Source organism: Thalassophryne amazonica, chromosome 8 (assembly GCF_902500255.1).
Source record: "Thalassophryne amazonica chromosome 8, fThaAma1.1, whole genome shotgun sequence".
NCBI classification, from domain to species: domain Eukaryota; kingdom Metazoa; phylum Chordata; class Actinopteri; order Batrachoidiformes; family Batrachoididae; genus Thalassophryne; species Thalassophryne amazonica.
In genome coordinates, this window is record NC_047110.1 from 47,128,552 (window position 1) to 47,150,582 (window position 22,031).

At 41.3% G+C, this 22,031-nt stretch overlaps 1 protein-coding gene across 20 annotated transcripts in view; it reads right to left on the reverse strand.

Moving 5' to 3' along the window:
• Positions 1-22,031, reverse strand: part of LOC117515523 (neuronal cell adhesion molecule-like) — a 263,480-nt gene that overhangs the window by 26,600 nt on the left and 214,849 nt on the right. For 13 of the 20 annotated variants that reach the window (XM_034176121.1, XM_034176105.1, XM_034176113.1 and 10 more), the window contains 12 exons: positions 18,850-18,993; positions 18,598-18,709; positions 18,349-18,515; positions 14,323-14,470; positions 14,029-14,153; positions 13,726-13,755; positions 11,483-11,584; positions 3,899-4,096; positions 3,597-3,667; positions 3,160-3,385; positions 1,534-1,649; positions 1,255-1,459 (listed from right to left, as the gene is read on the reverse strand). In XM_034176121.1, the coding sequence (XP_034032012.1) occupies positions 1,255-1,459; positions 1,534-1,649; positions 3,160-3,385; positions 3,597-3,667; positions 3,899-4,096; positions 11,483-11,584; positions 13,726-13,755; positions 14,029-14,153; positions 14,323-14,470; positions 18,349-18,515; positions 18,598-18,709; positions 18,850-18,993 (1,644 nt within the window). The remainder of the gene's footprint in view (positions 1-1,254; positions 1,460-1,533; positions 1,650-3,159; positions 3,386-3,596; positions 3,668-3,898; positions 4,097-11,482; positions 11,585-13,725; positions 13,756-14,028; positions 14,154-14,322; positions 14,471-18,348; positions 18,516-18,597; positions 18,710-18,849; positions 18,994-22,031) is intronic. The other 7 variants (XM_034176111.1, XM_034176123.1, XM_034176112.1 and 4 more) reach the window with 1 other exon arrangement.

The following is a 22,031-nucleotide window of genomic DNA, read 5'->3' on the forward strand; positions in this document are numbered from 1 at the left end:
ACCGTTCTTCTTGCACGTGATTAACCTCTGGGTACCGAAACCTGGCACTGAAAGACAAGGCATGTTTCAATACTGCCAAAGCATTTCAGTCAGTGCCACAAAAGAACCCAAGTTCGGTACCCAGCCCCAGTAAAATCTGCAATAGTGAGACTTTTAAAGTAAACCTCTGTCAAAGATTCATTTGTTTGGCTCCCTGTTAATTTATAAAATGTTTTTTTTAACCCCATCAGAACACAGAGTGACATGTGCACTCTCTGCTGTATAGTCAATGGAAGGCGATAACCTCTCAGCCTGCAGTGGTTTCTGGGCTGTGCAGGGGACAAACAGTACTGCAGGTGGCAGCACCTCAAGGAAAACAAAAAAAATTAAAAGAGAAATTTAAGAAAACAAACAACAACAAAACAAAGTAGATACATTTCACTTGATTATTGGAAAGCGTGACTGTTGTCTTTGGTCACTGATTGGAACATTTCTCCAAATCAAAAATGACTGGAGATCACAGATTTGCCAACTGCTGATGTAACTGTCGGATGCCATAGTTGGGGTTGTTTTTACCCAGGCAATCCCAGAAGGCATTACTCTCCACCACTATCAGTGAAAAGGACCATTAACAGGGGATCTTATTCAACAGCCGATCACTCATCTGAGGAAGTAAATAAAGTTACCAAAGATCAGGCAGAAAGTCGTAATGACTGTTGACCGATATGTGTAAGAATCAAACATGAGATGTATCACATCACATTCCTTCAGTAAATATCTGCAAAGGGTTGTGCATGCTTTAGTAGTTGGGTTTGTGGCTGGCATGGAATATATGATTCCAATCAGGATGGTTTTGATCTGAGGATACATCTGTGGGGAAAGTTCCTGATTTATAAGCTGCCATATTTTTCTTTTCATATTTTTTCTAATATATTTGCACCCGGGGGGCTTTCCCAGTTATTGCGATTTATGCCAAATAGCTTCATGGAGACTTTGAGGGAGTCTAAGTATCTAGCACTTTCTCTGGCCTGCATGACTGTGTACTGTATTATTATAAAACAAATCAATAGAGTTATGGGATTAATTTAAAGACTCAATTTATTGACGACATACAGCATATTTAAGGGATATTCACAGTGAAAGTGCTGAGGCCCAATTTATCCTACCTCACAGTTATTTTAATTGTTCAAGTCATTTCTTTTTGAATAATCCTGCAGAAACCTGTGAAAAGAAGGTAACAAAGATGAAACAAAGAATGTGTATTTCTCCTCTTACCTCCCTCAGGAGTCTCAAACTGTTGGGTTTGGCTGGGGGGCCCCTCTCCTTTGCCATTAAAGACCTTGACATTACATGAATACAGACTATACGGGTGTAGATCAGGCAGCATGCCATGGCTGTGGTTCCCGCTGAAGGTCAGGATCTCTTTCTCCACATGATGGGGGTTGTGTTTGTGGAGGCTGTGCTCCCTCCAGTAATACACCTAAAGATCACACTGTAAGTGTTGTGTGCGTTGACTGGTGCATGTTACACTACGTATTGTCTGCCCTGCTATACCTTATAACCTTTGAGATGTCCCCTTAATAATTTGGCAGGCACAGGATCCCAAAACACCTTTGCCAGAGTACTGTTCACCACCAGCACCTGTACGTTTTCTGGAGCTGCCACTGGCACTGTGCACCAAAGACAGAAGACAGTGACACAGAAAGGCTGAGTTTCTGCAGTTGTCCTGAATAATTCTAGCATTCATCATACAAACAAATGTGTAGGCTCAAACTCGAGCCTGCCAGTGGTGGGCACAGCAAACCTAAAAGCTTTGATGACCACTTATCTGCCACTTAACTTAACTGTGATCACGCTAAGCCAATAAATCACTAAAACATTGAGCTGTACCTAACACTAACATGTATTACATGAATGTCTCTTTTTATGATGACTCAATTGATTTTGCTATAAATATTGTATATTATGTGGTTGATGTTTGCCTCTCACCATATGTTTAATTTGTACTCAACAACATAGGACTATACAAATAGTGACTGGTTTGGAGTGACATTCCATTATGCTGCCCGATAAACCAGTTACTATTTGTTTTATTATACATCTGTGTAGTTAATAAATTTATCTTTACAATTGTGTGAAAAATTTGCTAAGTCATTTCCCGTTCAATCTCAGGATTCCCAATAATGTCAATATCCTTATCTTTAAGGTACCTGGATATCCCATACCGTATGTAGTGAGTTCATGGTACTGTGTTTCAGCCTCTGGCCAGATTTGGAGCACAGCAGTGGGAAGCTTCTCGAACTCGTCTGGTGAAACACCATGCAAATCTTTCCCGTTGTCCTTCGCTAAAAACTCCTTGAACAGTGCAGAACTTTTCTTGATACTTTCGTGGTAATCTCACTGTCTTTCTTGGATAGAAGAGTGTTTATCCCATCAGTATCCACGGACGCAAACCTTCTGCTCTCCGCCATGATGTCGTCTGCGACGCATCACCCATGCGCATGTACGAAACATTGTCGCCCCATTGTGACTAAACTGGTCCGCAATCACTCATAATGTTGCCAGAAATGGTGCAGAATCAGTCAATAATGTGGCTATTGTTAACTTTGGATGATTTATTGTGAAAAGTATTGCAATTATTATTATTACACGCGACTCAGCCAATCAGAACAAAGCATTTCAGTCAGATGTATAATAATACAATTTCCTTTATGCCTGGGTGCACAGGTTCTGCTGATAGATACAAGTGTTCTGCTTTTAGGCTAATGGAGAACAGGATGCGAGTGGACCCCTGCCTGAACAAGTGGTCAGGCAGGGGTCCACTCACATCCTGTTCAGTTTGTCGTGGAGCACAAGGAGCTGGATGGTGTTGAAGGCACTCGAGAAGTCCAGGAAAAGAATCCTCACTGGGTTGTTTCCATTATCCAGGTGCGAGTGGACTCGATGTAGCAGGTAGAGGATGGCATCCTCCACACCAACACCTGCCCGATATGCAAACTGCAGTGGCCATTATCCCTGACTTCTCAGCTTAAGAAATACAAGACACATGGCGTGTGACTTGGTTGAAATATGTTTCATGGTCAGTGCGTGAAACAAGAGCCCTGTTATCAGCTGACCTGTGCCCACCACTGAAGCCTGCAGCACAATTTTTGGGGGGTTTAAAGAGTTGCCATAACTTACAATCCTCTCCTGAGTAGCCGTGGACAACAGCAGGCTCGGGCCCAGGGCCGTGGTCATTCATGGCCTGAACTTTTATCTCATAAGGAACAAAGGTGGGCATTCCAGAGACCACAAACTTGGATACATTGGCCACGGTGATTGTGTTCCATTCCGTCTCTGCGTCTTTTCGCTTCCACATCAGTTTGTATTGGAGCCCTGGACCGTTTGACTGCAGGCCTGTCAGCGGCTGCAGAGGAAATATTTCATACCTTTGGCAGAAACTTACTTTTAACATTAAATGAATGAGCTGACAATCAGCTTCATATAATTGTGGCGGATGATAATTAAAAAACATAACCATAACAATGAGACCAGGCAATAACACTTATTCATGTGACTCACTGGGCAACAATATCTGCCTCAGGGTTAAAACAAATGACAATACATTACTTTATTACCTTCCATGAAATTACAAGATTGTCATGTTCTGTTCCAAATCCCTCAACATTCAATGGGTTCATGTCTGGAGCTAAAAGAAGAAGAAGAATATATAATAAAGATAAAATGAAACATCTGTACACAATATGAACAGCAGAAGACGATTAAGAAGCGATTTTACTGAAGGATGTCTTTCAATACTGGAAAATGAAATATTCATAGGCAAACTTTGAAGTGAGACTTAACAGCAGTCTACTGATGTATTTTTTAAAACTATATTATTACATATTGAAACTCATCATGAGGCAAGTAGATAATTTACCTGCAGGATCCGTCTTGCACATTCTGGATGGGAAGCTGGGATGACTTAAGCCGAAAGCATTGAGGGCCAGGACTCTGAAGGTGTAGTGGACATAGGGAGACAGTTTGAGGTGTGCTGTAGTTTTGGTTCCAGGGACCTCGGTTAGATTATGCCAGTGACCTCGGTGGTGGAGTGAGTCCTCATACTGGATAAGAAATTCTGTTGGAACAATCAGGAAGTATATTTCCAGAATTCCACAAATCCAATTACTTCCACTTCAATGTACTTCTTCTTAGTTTTAGAGGGCTTTACCTTTTAAGATACAGTACATACCGTATTTTCCGGAGTATAAGTCGCAGTTTGTTTGTTTTTTAATTAGTTTGTGAGGTCCTGCAACTTATACTCCAGTGCTACTTACGGTGCATCCGTAAAGTATTCACAGCACTTCACTTTTTCCACTTTTTTTATGTTACAGCCTTATTCCAAAATGGAATGAATTCATTTTTCTTCAAAATTCTACACACAACACCCCATAATGACAATGTCTGTTTTTTTTCCTTTAGGTTTTTGCAAGTTTATTTAAATATAAAAGAACTAAGAAAATATTCACAGCCTTCAGATGTTCCTACAGCTTAACTGGAGTCCACCTGGGGTAAATTTAGTTGGACATGATTTGTAAAGGCACACACCTGTCTACATATAAGGTCCCACAGTTGACAGTACATGTCAGAGCACAAACCAAGCATGAAGTCGAAGGAACTGTATGTAGACATCTGAGACAGGATTGGGGAAGGGTACAGAAACATTTCTGCTGCTTTGAAGGTCCAAATGAGCACTGTGGCCTGCATAATCCATAAATGGAAGAAGTTTGGATTAACTTTCTCTCTTCCTAAAGCTGGCCGCTCATCTAAACTGAGTGAATGGGGGAGAAGGGCCTTAGTCAGGGAGGTGACCAATAACCAGATGGTCACTCTGTCAGAGCTCCAGCATTCCTCTGTGGTGATAGCAAAACCTTTCAGAAGGACAACCATCTCTGCAGGAATCTACCAGTTAGGCCTGTATCATAGAATGGCCAATAGGAAGCCACTGCTTTGTAAAAGGCACAAGGCAGCCTGCCTGGAGTTTGCCATATTGAACAAAGGGTGTGAATACTTGCATGGATGTGATTTCTCAGTTTTTATTTTTAGCAAATTTGCAAAAAAAAAAAAAAAGAAGCAAAAAACAAAAAATCATGTCATTATGGGGTGTCGTGGATCGAATTTTGAGTCAAAAAATTAATTTACTCCACTTTGGCTGTACAGATGGAACATCAAACTAAAATGTGGAAATGTGAAAAAAGTGAAACGCTGTGAATACTTTCTGGATGCACTGTACATACCAAAAAAAAAAAAAAAAAAACATATTTGATCATAATAATAAGTATAATGACTGCAGCCTAATGAAAATATGGGACTTTCACAGAAATCAAAGAACTGAACAAAATAAATTCTAATAATAAAAGAATAACTGCCAATAATAAAAAGTACACATCAACAATGCACAAAAATCCAAAATTAAAGAGCTGATAATACACAAAATGTTACGACTTATATGCCAGTGTGGCTTACAGTCCAGAAAATAGTACAGTAAAACTTGCCTAAACCATTATTGTATACATGGGATATTTGCACTCACTGGACAAAAGCAAAAGTCCCAATGCTTTGTATGGTTTTCCATGTAATAAACACTGTATATAACAGACTTTGTGTATAACAGACTTTCACTCACATCGGCCAAAACGCCGCGTTCGATCATAATGCATTTTCATTAAAAACCCCTTGGATGTACTGGACAAAGCAGTCTGGACGTGCCCAGTAACAGAGGTACAAAATAAAATTCAGCACTGACACTGGCTGCTTCAAGTAAAGCAAACAAAGTATTTCTGTGATTAAAAGACTGGCTGTTTATTTTTTCAAACCGTGCTCAGACCTGGCGCCTAAACAAGGCAGGCTGGTGATCATTAACAAAATGCTGCTTGCACTGTAATATGGTGTTAAGTTTCACACATATTCCTGGGAGTGGCGAACACAAGATCACAGTCCTCTGCGTGGCTGCGAACCACTGCACCTGCTAAATGACGGAGACAGCAAAAGGCTGTGATTTGTCACTTTTACGTTTTCACTCATTCCTCTCCCGTCATATTTTAAAAGTTTTTGCAGTGCGCTGCACATGCTGATTTCATTTCGATCATGGATCAAATACGTCTGGCAGAAAAGTCTGTAAATATGGGCAACTGTACAACATGGAGATGGGAAAAGACATTGAAATAACTTGCAATTCATGAAGGTAATTGTACACCTGACCTTTGATTCGGAGGCTGATGCTTGTATAAAGAAGCTCTTTGAGGAATAAATTAATCTAGCACTTACATAAAGATGCGATGGAGAGGGGTTGTAGGGATGGAGAAGCGAATCACCACCACATTTTCTGGAGTTGCCCCAAGATACATCAGTTTTGGGTTAGCATTTGGAACATTATGCAGCAGATTCTTGGACATCAAAACCCACTTTCATGTTCAGCTTTATATTTGGGGGGCTTACCAGAAGAAATAACAAGAAATGATAGATATCTTCTTAAAATACTAACTGTATCAATAAAAAAACCAATTACTCGCAAATGGTTACAAATCGACCCACCTACCATAGAAAATTGGCTAAAAATTGCCAAAGAGATTCATGAGACTGACCTTCCATCTGAGACTGAAAAAAGGTATATATCGCCAAATGGAATTAATTCTGGAAGGAATAAGGGATGTGATTGATGCTTTCGCCTCCTCATTCTACCTTTTCTCTGGGATTGTAACACACACACACACACACACACGCACACACATATATGTATATATGTATAGAGGGTTTTCAATCATGTGACCGATTTGCTGCAGGACAGGTGCCGTCTCCATTCTGGATTACAAGGAGGCTGGCGCATGATAGGAAAATGGAGAGATTGTACAGTTATTACGATGCTTTAAATCCTCGAGATAAAGCTATTTATCGTGATAGATGCGTAGCAGTTGGTTCAGTGGATCCGTATCTTGTACCAGATAGTGAATTTAGTGGTGATGTAACGAACTGGCCGACAGTGTCACACTGCAATATTGTGAACTAGGAAGTTGCCGACCAGGTCAGCCACGCCGGCCTACTGCAGAGCATCACAGCGGAGCTCTGAAAGCGGAGGTCGTCTTGAAGTCCTGAGCGATTTCTCTCATCAGGCGCTAGAAGGGCAGCTTGCGGATCAGCAGCTCGGTGCTCGAGGACCACAATGTAAATAAGCATCTGTATTGGAAGCGTTCTTGTGTTATCTTCAGCTGTATTTTTATGTATTGTTATATAATTTTATTGCCGAATAAAATAAGATAAAATTCTGGTAACAGTGGATTTCTGTTAGCGGCGGATTTCTCTCAGCACCACAGTGCCGTGAGGCTTCTTCACACCGACGTTGAAGCTTCTGCAATTGTTCGCCAAATGCACGTAGCGTATCACAGCGGTCACCTATATATATATATATATATATATATATATATATATATATATATATATATATATATATATAAAGAACAACAAAAAAACCCAAAATGAGCCACTCTGTTCCAATTGACAAGATAATATGTTTTGTATACTGACTTGAAATGTTAAGCGGCATTGTTATTGGACTGTGTTAAATTTTTTTCTTCTTCTTCCTCTTCTTTTGCTTTCATCCAAAAGGAAATAAAATTTAAGTAACAAAAAATTTTTAAAAAGAACTTTAAAGGATTAATACGCACGTCAATGTCATTGCATGGCCACAGAATTACAGATTTGCAGAAGCATAAATCAGGCTTTTTAATTTTAAGGTACCACTCCTCATCAGACTTAAGCTGGGCTTACATTGTGCAAGTTTTGGCCCTTTTTCAGCCGATTTTTCACTCGTGCGAGAATTTTTTGGATCATGCCGAGTTTCAGCTTAATCGCACATCCTGCATCGTGTAGTATACATGGAGTAACGAGCTGCGTTTAACCTCTCACGAGCACCTCCCGATCGGCAATCATATGGTCGGATGAAAATCAAACCTGTTTGATATTCTGGTCGGCCGTCATGAGGGTTCCGTGCTGTTGAAGCAGCACTACAAGAGTCTCTCGCACTGTGCCTGTGCAAACACTAGATAGAGCATAAACAGTGATCATCTCTTTGGGAGAGCAGCTTCTGTTTCTTTTTTCCCCATATTCTTCAACTCATTTAAAGTCTTGTTTTTTTTCTTTTAAAACTTTGATGTCTCCCATTGAGAGTTTTTGTAAAAATAAGAAATATAAATAAAGTTTGTAACAAAAAGAAAAGAAGAAGAAGAAGAAAAAAGCTTCTGTTTCCGTTTTGCTTCTGGAAACACAAATCTGACGTGGGGTTTTTGAACGTACAATGGGCCTCATGTATCAATGTTGCGCACTTGTGGCGTAAATTTACGGCGTAAACTTGAAATACACCAAAGTCGCCGTGACATGTATCAAGCAGTGCGCACCTGCCCATTTATGGCGTACGCCTGACGTGATCTTGATAAATGCGGCGGGTGGAAACAATCGTAATTATAATAAACACGCCCATAAATATTCAGACTCCGCTTCAGACACACCCTCATTTTACGACACGGAAGCCGGAAAGACGGCAATGAAAAAGAACTTCACCAATCACGACGCGTGCCAATAGAGCGTCAAAAGTGGCTGTCATATCAATTGTTTTGTAGTATAATCAATAAAGTGTTACAGTGGTCCCTCATTAATTGCTGGAGTTATGTTCTAAAAAATAGCCCGTAATACGCGAAACCGCGACGTAGTCAGCATTATTTTTTACAATTATTATAGACGTTTCAAAGCTGTAAAACCCCTCACTACACAGTTTATACACTTTCTCAATCAGGCATGAACATTTTCTCACTTTTCTCTCGTGTGTAAACACTCTCAAAGTTCAAACCTTAGTAGGAAAATAATACCAAACTGTTTTTCAGGCCCAAACATTTGTTTGAGAAATAAAAATAGAAAGTTTTCCTATAAATAATTATGATGGCATTTAGAACTAACAAATTCATTTTAATGATCAACGAACAAGGTCGGACATATAAGAAATTATTAATAGTGACTGACCAGTATTTCACAGATCGGGCCTCTGCGTCCTGACGCTGCGCCTTTTTCCACTCACACCTGGCTGCAGGTGTCTGTTTCCGAGTGACAAACACAGTTATGAGTAGTTGTTGGCGCTCTTTTCTCTTCTGGGCAATGAGATTCTTATAAACAGACACGCAGACCACAGAACACTGTAAAAAAAATTGGACTAAATACTCCGCGAGATTCCGAGGCCACGACAGGTGAACGGCGTTATAGCGAGGGACCACTGTATTCTCTTTTCACATGTCAATAATTCTTGACATGTGGATATTTGCTCGCTCAATTAATAAGACACGCCTAATCTGTCAGATTTCTTTATTTTTTTAAATGTATTTCTGTATTTATTTTATTGTGACAACCGAATGGAGACGACAAAACCTGGTTGCAGCACGGGCGACTTAAGGGAATGACGAAACTACAGTTGTTATTATCAATTTCATAGTCTAAAACGATCACACCCTCAGCGCCGATCTGGCACCAGGCTCGAAGTCTGGAGAAAAAGGCGCGCAGTGCTTTCCTTCCTGTCAGCGCTGTAGCCACGGATCGTGCTCCATAACAATCCCGCAAAGGTGGGATTTGTATTGATTATTATGTAGTATAATCAGGAAAGTGTTATTTATGTAACATATGCATTGATTTGTATAATGGCACTGTTTATCATGTTGATCATCTTCATTTTTATGTGGATTCCAGTGCTGGTTCATTTTGGTGTATAATTTACGCCACCTCTCGACCTGGTGTATATTTTCAGCGCAGCATACGCCAACGACCACATTGATAAATGCCAAGTAGCGCAGCCGTTTTGGCGTACACCCCATATATGCTCAAATATTGCCGTACGCAACATTGATACATGAGGCCCAATGTGAGCAGTCAGATCGCATTAGAGCATCGGGCCGTATAGTGTGAGAACATAAATCGTGCGCTCTGAACTTTTACACCGTGCAGTTTTGTCACACAGTTTGAGCTGGAGCCAAGTACGATTGAAAATATCGTACAGTGTCTACCCAACTTAGACAAAAAAGTGACTCGCCCAAATGTAATCTTGTTAATACACATAATATCTGGTGCTTATTTAAGGCAGGTGTTTATTTTTTCGGAGGAAGTATTGACCCAGTTATGAAATGAGGCAGGTTCCAATTCAGGGTTCCCCATAGATCATATGGGGCATCCTGACTGTAACTAATCCGTTCCATACATATAACGGATTTTGTCCGTTACATACATTTTGTCCATTTTATACATACGTATAATGGATTTCGATTATAACGGACAAAATTCACTGGTCCACCTGAATCCATTATACAGTATGTGAGTTTTACTGTATACATGGTTTCATTTTGAAATGACAGCAGAATTATTGATGCTTAGACTGTATATATAGAATGAGCAAACAGTTACTATCAACCATTTTCCAAAATATACAACTGGAAAAGATGTAAAAAAAAAAAAACCTTCACATGGGTTTGGTTCATTCTGCTTTGTTATTAAAATCAGTGTACTGGTACGTCCAACCTGACTTGACAATATAATGTATCATAGCAATCTTGTATTTAAACGGTTCCCCTCCACCCCCAAACTTGAGTATTTCAACTCTTTAAACAATTACAACTGCACGGGTGATGCTTGCACATGACACATTGAGTTTAAACAGTGGTATATTAAACAGAGTTTAATATACAGAGTTTAATATACCCCCACATTATAATCACCAATACAGAAGTGTGCCTGTACACTTATTCAACACAGATTCAAGTCAGGTCACTGCATTTATGTCAAGTTGAAAATCAAGTGTTTCATCAGTTTAGACAGAGCACTGAAGTTACAGTTTGGTGGCTGTTGCCCACTGACTGAACACTCCGTTCTTCTGTTCCATCATATCCACAAGTTCAAAGTACCCTATTTAATAATGCATGTTTACACTCATTACTGGTGCAAAAATCTTCCTCTATCTTCCCCATCCTTCTTCTTTCCTTATGACGCGGAATGAGATGGAACACAAACTCATCTAAGACTCATGTTTCATTAAATCAACACAGATCAATAAAAAAATATGGCTTGATCATCTTGTGGCATCCTAATTGATAAATATAGTTTCTGGTTTTCATTTTCATCCCTTTAACTGGTTCAAACCCTTGGTCATAATATATTTTAACAGACAACTGAACTGAACCCAATGTGAGTCAAGAAAAGTAGTTAGGTTAATGTCTAAAAATTCTGCTTTTGTAACAAAAATATCAAAATGACCTTTTAATCATCTAAATGAAATGAAGAAGAAATCTAATTAGGTTTGGACTTTTACAAAACACATTATTGCTTGCTTGTAATTTGGAGACATTTCAAACTCCTCTGAGTTTTTCCAACTCTACAGAAAGCAATAAATAACCAATGCACACATAAGCCACGCACACACACACACACACTGAAGACGTACTCTGAATAGGACTGTTATGTTCATCCCCAGGGATCCAAGTGAGCTGAACACTCCTCTTTTTCTGGTCTGTCAGCTCCAGGTCAGTTGGGGGGTCAGGTCGCTCTGGGGAAGATCAGCAGAGCAGCAACATCAACACACCAGAGAGTGATGACATTCTCACTGACTCGTGTTCATGCCATGAGCACATGAAGCAAAAAAAAAGTAGCTGGACTGAAATATTTCAGGACTAAGATGCACAAGTGAGCAAACATGTTATTCATTCCACTGTTTGACATGTTCCATTTGACAATGTTGCATGAATTACAGAACATATAAACAAGGCATCAGGCAACCTGAAATTAACAACTTCCATTATGATGGCGTGAAACAGAACCTCAACCCTCACCAGAGTGTCTAAACTGAACCTCATATTTTGGAACTGCGATGATAAAAATGTAATGTTTATGAATAAAGTAATGTAGTTTGAACCTGTTGTGGACATATGTTTGTTTTTATTCAAGTCAGTGGTGTGGCAACATATTTTTATTCAGTAATTTTTGATTTGGGACTTATTTTAAATGTCCAGTTTTGATTTTTCTTATTTACAATCAAATATAATTTCAAATGCACTTTTAACAAGTGTATACAAGTGTTACCAGTGAGCCATATTAGCTCGCGTGAGTTGGGGTCCACAAAATTGTACCGCGAGTTAATGAAGTTGCCCAAAAAAACTTAAAATCAGCTTACCTTGCCAAATTCTAAAAGTTTTGACCATTTGCATGATCTCCCTGTGTTTGTGTGGGTTTCGTCCAGGTGCCCCGGTTTCCTCCCACATTTAAAGACATGCAGGTTAGGTGAATTGGAAACTTTATAATTGTCCAGGTCTCCCTTGCAAAAGAGATCTTGATCTCAATGGGACTAACCTGGTTAAATAAGGGTTAAATAAAAAAAAAATTATTCATTCAGTCATTCATCTTCTACCGCTTAGTCCAATCAAGGGTCGTGGGGGGCTGAAGCCTATCCCAGCAGTCATAGAGCGCGAGGCGGGGTACACCCAGGACAGGACGCCAGTCTGTCATAGGGCCACAAACAGACAAACAAACACAGACACACCCACACACACACCTACGGACAATTTTAAAGATTCCAATCCACCTAACCCACATGTCTTTGGATGTGGGAGGAAACCGGAGCACCCGGAGGAAACCCACGCAAACATGGGGAGAACATGCAAACTCCACACAGAAAGGCCATGGGAATTGAACCCACGACCTTCTCGCTGTGAGGCAACAGTGCTAACCACTAATAAATTTGAAGCGTGATTCCTTCCTGGATGGTGATGATATCTTCATCTGGAGTGGGTTCGGAATCTTTTTCTTCCTCCTCCAGCTGTTGCAAGTCAGCGATGAGGGCTTTGTCACTGCGAACAATTCTGGATGATTCAAAGTTTTTGGATGTTACTCTTTAGGTCCTTACTGCTGGTTCCGACTGGGCCGGGCTTTATACACACGCCCGCCATACATGCGCCCACCACGTGTGGCAAGCGCATGTGGTGTCCGGAATCATCAGAAATCTTTCGCACAAAATTGTCCGCCCTCATCACTGACCTGCAGCAACCAGAGGAGGAAGAAGAAATCATCGTTCAGAAACATCCGCACTGACAATCCCTCCCAAAAACGATCAGATCAGAACTGACTTTTATAGGTAGTCTAAATCTTCAGGGTCCACAACCTGACTGCGAGTAAAGCCGAAACGCGACTTACACGTGCAAGAGTTAATGGGGCTCAGCTGTATTTTGCAGTTTATAGAAATAAAGGAATATTTTTCAGTCATAATTTGTCTCCTGCTTTTCTGTTCATAAAAATCGTGACAAAATCGTATTGTGAATCATCTCAAACTGTGATTTGAGTATATCTTCTACGTTTCTAACTCGGACATACACCAAATTCCCTTGCACCACGCGTTAGACAGACCCTTTGCTTTAGAAAGTCAAGACAAGGTCGTACATCGTCTTGTCTTACATATTTATTATGTATGCACCTGACATTTCAGTTCGTTATCCACTAAAATGAGATGACACAAATGTATTCAGATCACGTTATGAAAATACTTGAAAAATAAAAGAAAGCAACTTAATAAAGTTAAATGGAAAATCTGTCATACTCAAAAACAAACTGTATCTCGGGCACACAGCATGCATCACGAAACACAAACATCCAGTTAATAACACGCATTAGCACGGCACGTCCACCATTGTGGTTTACCGTAGACAACAGCTGGTGTGGGCGTGGCCTCTGCACGGTAGGAAGGCAAATGTTAAGTGGTTAGACATGAGAAAAAAAAAGATGATGATGATCAGGGCTGCCTAAAAGGCAACAATCAAATATCCATGCTGCTGATGAGTTAGTTGACTAAATGCTTTTCTGCCTTCTAAAGAAAACACTTAACCTTTAAGAGTTGAAAGCTAATTTGTTGCGTCTTTGAACGGAGATGTGGAGAAGTTAGGCTGTAACCATGAGTCAGACATATTTCTGAGTTACATGGTACTCCTTCATTGCTGTACATACCGACAACGGTAAGCTCGGCACTGGCTGAATCGTGGTCCAGAGTGGTGTTCATGATGCACGTGTACACTCCAGCATCATCCTCTGTCACCTCAGTGATAGTGAGACTGTCGGAATCGACAATTAATCTATAAAACAAGAACAGGTGTTGCTACATTACACTCAAATGGTACTTCAACATTCTTAACCTCCATTCAGACTGTTAAAATGAGAGGAAACTAATATAAACTTTCACTAAAGGTTGCCAGTGCTGCCCCGACATGTTTGGGACACCTCGGTGTGAGCACCATGTCTGACCTTTCATCATCGGGAAGTTCGCCATTGTCTTTGAACCAAGTCATGGTGGGCATAAGAGAGGGGTCGTGTTTCACCTTACACTCAAACACCACCGAGCTGCCTCTCTGGACCACTTTGTACTCCGGCTGCTTCAGGATCCGCGTGGGCTCTGATACACGGGGAAGAACAAAATCTCAGTCAAACCATGAACAATGAATTCATGTGTAGTCAGTATTCACATTTTTTTAGTCCAAATGATATCATTCTGTTATCCACCACAGTGATTTTCAACCTTTTTTGAGCCGCGGCACCCTTTTTATATTTACAAAATCCTGCGGCACACCACCAACCAAAATAATATTGTAATTCTATTACCTCTGGTTTTGCGCAAAACCCAATTATCGCAATAGAAAATCGATACAGAAAACACCGCATTTCGAAAATCCTCAAGCATTTTGCGCTCTGATCTCAAGTGTTTTTTTTAGACGTGTCAACACTTTTATTCACAATAATCTGCCACTCTAATATTCACGGAGCGCAGAGGCTGCCTTCAGCGAACCCATTTGTGAGCGAGAAGGCCCAAGTCTGACCACGGTGACATCAACGGAGGTCAGGCCGCCTTCCCCGCACACCTCCACAGCCAACGCGGTTTCTCCTTCCCCAGAGGAGCCATGCTCCGTGAGCAGCTGAGATTCACACTGTAGTCAGCAACAAGTAACCATGGAGACGCACAACGCTATGTGCACAAGTATGTGTACGTATTATACTATAGTACAGCGCTTTTCTGCCATCTACTGGAATAAAAGAGCATAACATCATCTGCCACACTATTACAGCACATACACCCGATAATGGCAATATTTGACGACTGATCACGGCACCCCGGTTGAGAATCACTGATCCACCAGATACATGTGATTACATCTCCCAAACAGTCTGACTGCAACAGATATCAACATGCACAAGCCTTGTCCTGTGCACATTTGAAGATGGACTGCTATGTAACAATGATGAATGTTCTCTATTTGCTGGACAGGAGGAAAATGTCCAGAGCAGATATATGCCTTATAGGCCAATATTGCCTCCCCCCAACACACACATAAAGAACTAAAACAAACAAACATTGTGCATGTGGTTGTGAAACAACAACCAATGGGACAAAACACGCAGTACCTGTGCAACCCAGTACTGCGTGTAGTACTGTAGTACCCAGTACTGCGGCAGTTCGTGGTGGCATCGCAAACAGTACAGTAATCTATGGGTTCATGGCGGGGGCACGAAAACAGGCCGCTTTTTGTGACGGAGGCACGATTTCATTTCATGACGGGGGCACGAAATGTGGAGTGATGGTTATGGTTAGGTTTAGGTGAGGGGACACACTTACGCTATAGTTATGGTTAGAGTTAAGGGCGCCTTCACACCTAGTACGAATGTGGTTGAATTGCACATGAAGTGCCCATGAAGCTGGAATCTTATGTAATACGTGTAATTTCGTAGCAGCCTCCAATGCATCGTACACCTGTTGCTACAACTATTTGCGCACACCAGCACCTGAAAGACAGAGTGTGGCTGTGAGAGCCCATTGAACCCTCTCACGGCAGGTGTCGCCCAAATTCCAGGTGACATGCACGAACATCTAACACCACTTGTTTGCACTTAGAAAATGTGTGGCCAGTCACGCTATTAGCACAAAAACAGTGAGCAGACAATCACTGTCGAGCTGGATGTGAAATTTGTCTATGTGCTCCCACGAGTGTGGCGTGAAAGCAACACACGTGGGGCATGTGTCTCACATGTGTGCACCTGTGTCATGCCCCTGCTACCCCTGACACATGGTGTGTGCCGGGGGGCACACATGCATAAAATACTGATATATATGTACAGATCTAATCAACCTTTCACGCTCCTGTTATAAGACAGTGATTGTAGCGCAGTGGTAACGTTCCATCTGGTAATCAGATCTTACAGGTTTGAGTCCCGTGAGTGGAATTTTTTTTAATTTAACCGTGGCTTTTATGTATTATTTATATCAACCCAGTGATATTCACTAATTATACAGCTGGTTTTTATTTTATTTTTCTCCACATCAGAGGCACCATGTGGTACACCAGGTCCCAGCTGCTCACACTGTGTTCCTGCTTGCACGACACTGTCGCATGCATGATACTGTCGCAGTGGGATTGTGCATGCCTGCCCGTTGGCTCGATGTTTTTGTGGTTTGCTCATATGAGCTGTTCCACCGTGAGTCGCCCACATTTGTACGTATTCATATTATGTGTGAAGTGGCCCTAAGAGAAGGGGAGGATTCTAAACAGTAAAATGAAAAAAAAAAAAAATTTGTGTCACGAAAATGGGGTGCTTTTAGTGACAGGGGCATGAAAAACAACGTGAGACTGGGCTGACATGCGTATGCCCCCAAACCTGAGCTGCTGTATTTGACTCAGTATAAACATGATGGGTGTTAAAACTTTTGTCCAGCAATATGGTATGATTGAGATTAACATTAAATCAGATTTATCATATTTTATTTCATTATTAAAAAATACTTTGTGAGATCCTCAACAGGTAAATATTGCTAAATACTTTACATTTGACAAATTAAAATCAGATATGAGGTCTGTCAATAAAGTAAAGGCCCTTTTTTTTAGTTTTTTTCAAGAACTGTATGGATTTCATTCATATGTTTTTACGTCAGACATGCTTGAACCCTCGTGCGCATGCGTGGGTTTTTCCACGCCTGTCAGTTACGTCATTCGCCTGTGAGCATGCCTTGGGAAGGAGTGGTCCCACCCCCTCGTCAGATTTTCATTGTCTGGAAATGGCGGAATGAAAAGGACTTTTTTTCCATCAGAATTTTTTCAGAAGCTGTTAGAAACTGGCACCTGGGAACCATTCGAAAAATTTATCTGGCTTTCGGTGAAAATTTTACAGGCTTCACAGAGAATAAGGACTGTTACTACAGCTTTAAGGACCCCTTTAAGGACGCTCGGCGCGCCGCGCTCCGAGCAGCGATGACGCGGCACAAGCCACCGGACCATTTCTAAACGGATGGCTCTGTGGATACGAGACCATCGTGTGCTCTTTCTCTGGTTATCATAAGAGCTGGACATCAGCCATTTTCCGGCAGATTTCACTTTTAACAAGAGATTTTGTCATGAGAAGCCGCGTGGAGGTTTCGCGCGTAAAGACTGATTCGCTTTGGAAGCGAGACAACAGAACACCTCTGTTTCGGCGTGTCAGAGGACAAGTTTGGACATGTCCAGCTCTCCACAATTTCTCTGATACTTACTGGACTGGTAAGCATTGAAAGCCGAGATAGGCATGTCCAAACTTGTCCCATGACACGCCAAAACGGAGGTGTTCCTTTGTCTCGCTTCCAAAGCGAATCAGTCTTTACGCGCGAAGCCTCCGCGCGGCTTTCCATGACAAAATCTCTTGTTAAAAGTGAAATCTGCTGGAAAATGGCTGATGTCCAGCTCTTGTGATAACCAGAAAAAAAGCACACGACGGTCTCATATCCACAGAGCCATCCATTTAGAAATGGTCCGGTGGCTTGTGCCGCGTCGTCGCAGCTCGGAGCGCAGCACGCCAAGCGTACTTAAAGGGGTCCTTAAAGCTGTAGTAACAGTCCTTATTCTCTGTGAAGCCCGTAAAATTTTCACCGAAAGCCAGATAAATTTTTCGAATGGTTTCCAGGTGCCTGTCTCTAACAGCTTCTGAAAAAATTCTGATGGAAAAAAAGTCCTTTTCATTCCGCCATTTCCAGACAATGAAAATCCGACGAGGGGGCGGGACCACTCCTTCCCAAGGCGTGCTCACAGGCGAATGACGTCACCGACAGGCGTGGAAAAACTCACGCATGCGCACGAGGGTTCAAGCATGTCTGACGTAAAAACATATGAATGAAATCCATATAGTTTTGAAAAAAATAAAAAGGACCGTTACTTTATTGACAGACCTCGTATGTTTTGAATTTCATACTTAACAGTTTAGAAAACAAAGTCATCAAATATTGCAACTGTGAGAACATCATTACATTACAGTCACCTTTGACTTCCAGGTAGACATGATTCTCGTAGATCCCGAGGTCATTACTGGCCACACAGGTGTACCTGCCACTGTGACGAGGCTGAGCTACCTGAATCTCTAAAGTTCCGTTGTCACGCAGGACGTAAGGCTCACCGTCCAGAGTGCTGGAGCGACTGTCTTTGAACCTGGCACGGACACACAATAGTCACATCTCTGCGCTTTTAAAGAAACATGTGCACACACAGTAAAACGCTACCATTAACTCACCATGTAATTTTAGGGATGGGAGATCCGAAAGACGAGCAGTCGATGAAGGCTGGGTGATTTTTGATGACCTGGTAGACTTTATTAGCTTCTGTCAGCACTCTGGGCGGCTCCGCTGCAGCGAGGCAGCCATTCAGATGTTATCACAGACATTCATGCAAATGGAAAACAGTGTGTGTGTGTGTGTGTGTGTGTGTGTGTGTGTGTGTGTGTGTGTGTGTGTGTGTGTGTGTGTGTGTGGCAGGCTGAACTTACAGAGCACATTGACAAAGGCGTTGGACAGGAGGTATCCAAATTCATTGGAGACATTACACTGGTAGACAGCACTTGATCCACTTTGCACATCGGTGAATATGATGGTGTCATCCTCCACTTTTCTGCTAACATCCTGAGGAGCATCTGTTCATGGATAAACAGGCGGTACAGATGTAACTGTAGTTTTGCAAACAGTTCATAGGTTTAAAGTGTGTGTCGTTTTGTTTTCCATACATTCCATTCCAATAACAGCAGGTGTGCACCGAGCACACCTTTTTATGTAGTACTACTCCATCTAATGCAGACACTCAAACACTTGACAACCATGCCTCACACTTACCTGCTGACACGCGTACGCATGTAAGGTAATCAAAAGGACATCAGCAGCAATTCTGAGATTATGGACCTTGCTCAAAAGCATCTCATTGATTTTTTTCAGTTCCAACTGGTTGTAACTGAACCAAGGATACTGTGGTCACAGGCCCACCTCTATAAATGCCAGCCCCCCCTTCCCCCTACCACCAAATGCAAATCAAAAGTCAACCCTTCTTCATTTAAAGTGAAAAATGAGTACATTGCATTGTGGGATTACAAACAGCATGGGATATTGGAGTGGGCCACATGGACACAACTTAACAGCACCATGTGATTAGCGGAGCTCCCTGAAGGCATTGCACTGAGGCCATATTAATGTTATGTTAAGTATGTGAATTAACAGGGTAAAAGCCAAACTCACTACAATTATATTGATGAAATCTGTCAAGGCACAAATTGTAGTGGTACATGTGTCCATATGCAATCCAAATATCAGAGAATACCACAAAAAGAGCCTGGTCCAGTTTCCTTGTGTTTTCTTCATGCATAAGCACAGCAATTGATGTTGCTTTACAATCTAATCTAATATAATCTAATCTAATCTCCAAAACATTAAATCAATGCCAAAAAGAGTTGTGGTTGCAAAATACTCACTGCCTTCTAAATATGTTGGTACATATGAGCAAAAAAAACAACAACATAATTGCCAATTTAATTCAAGGACTGATAAGTTCCATGTTTGGGCGTGGTGTTTAGTGGCCTCCGCTAAGTATGTGTGATGTGACTGATAATCATAACACAAACAAAGAGGGATGTACTGAGACAGAATTTGTGCAACAGCATGAAGGACAGAACTATTTTTTCCAGTTTCCTTGATATCACTGATTTTGTATGACGGTTCTCTTCCACAATAAAGAGAAGAAAAATCCATTGTGGCTCTGCTTAAATGTAGCACAATCTTTGCATTATTTATACATCATAACAACTGCTAACAACTGCTTCATCAACATTAGCATATACTTTCTTGTGTTTGATTTTGTGTGAGACAATCTACGGAAGTCTGTCACTAATCTCATAAAAACATTAACAATGCTACAAAGGCAGCCGGCGGACAAGTGGTAGGTGTACTCGATTCCAAAACAGAAGGTTCACAGCCACCTGTGCCCATTCTCCATGTAACGTGGAGCTCTGTCAAGAATAGCGTCCGGTGTAAAACCTGTGTCAAAGTAACATGTATATTCATAACGGATCCACTATGGTAGCCCCAAGCAAAAAGGGAGAAGCAGAAAGAACTTACGATTAACATTTCTAAAATGTGTCAGTTTAATTAGTATGATTGTATACTTGTAATCATATACAAGTACAGCGGACAGCACAAATGCTCTCCTGTGTGAAAACCCATCACTGCCATTTATATTTCATTACAGCTTTGCAAACAAGCCAACAAAGACAAGGGAGGAGGGGCAGGGGGAGTGTCAGTTTGTTCTTGCTGTCAGAGGCTGTTCATCAAACATAATGGAACCTTTACAGTCTGAAGACATTTAGAAAGACATTTTCCTGACTGAAATAATGAAATACCTACAACTCCATCTAGATGTGCTACGAGCGCCAGTTATTCATTCATCTTCAGTACCAGCGCACTCCAATTAAGGCTCACGTGGGAGTTGGCGCCTGTCCCAGCGGTCACTGGGCGAGAGGCGGGATACACCCTGGAGGCCACCTGTCTATCATTGGGCCACATATAGATAGATAAACACATACACACAAGTGGTCAATTCAAAGTTTCCAGTTCACCTAACGTGCATGTGTTGGGAAGTTGGAGGACGCCGGAAGCATCTGGAGGGAACCCACGCAAATACTGGGAAAACACACAAACTCCACACATAAAGGAACAGGTGGGAGGAGAAACTGGGACAATCTTGTTGTGAGGCAACAGTGCTAACCACTACTGTGTTGCCCTCTGAGGGAGCCATGACATTTATATTGAAAAATGTAATAACTGTCATCCCACCTACAGACTCTATTTGCCTTGACAGAGCATATGCAAAACAAACCATAAGGCAAATAGGCTTTCCGTCATTGTCATTGTAAACTACGTAGAAGTATTCCACCTTGCATGTCCCAGTGCTATTCTGGAATATAAGCACACACTATTGGCTAAAAAATATGACTATTACTTTGATTTGATTAACAAAAACAAGCATAATTCAGTTCCTGTTCAACACGGTGGCAAGATTTATTCAAGGACAACCACCTGTGTTGCTCTCCATTTACAGCCCAAATTTTCTTAAATTACTTTAAAAAGAAAAAACGATGACATTAGGTCAAATACGTATATCCCAGCATGCCTTAGTCCTGCCACTGATGTGGGTGCCATCACTGATATGTCACAGAGATTTACTGAATTTTATACTATTTCACTTGGGTGCTCGCAAACCTTGTAACTTCCACTAAATGCACAACCTGTCTTTTCGACAATATAACAACAAAACAGTTTAAGTACCTGTGTCCTACTCTTGGGCCTACTGTACTGAAAATAATTAACTTGTCAGTAACCTCGGGATCTGTTTGGGAAATGTTTAAAATCCACAGTGAATAACCTCCACTTAAAAAATCTAATCTTGGCCCCAGTCTACTGAAAAACTATAAGCCGATATCAAACCTATCATTTTTATTCTAAAATTCTTGAACAAGTGGTGTCATAGCAGCTCGTGGACCACCTTATTGAGAATAATCTCTTTGAGCCACTGCAGTCCGCATTTAGAACATATCATTCCATAGAGACAGCTCTCACGAAAGTGGTAATCTTCTGCTTACATTGGATTCGGATAGTGCCACTTTTGATACAGTAGATCATTATATATGAG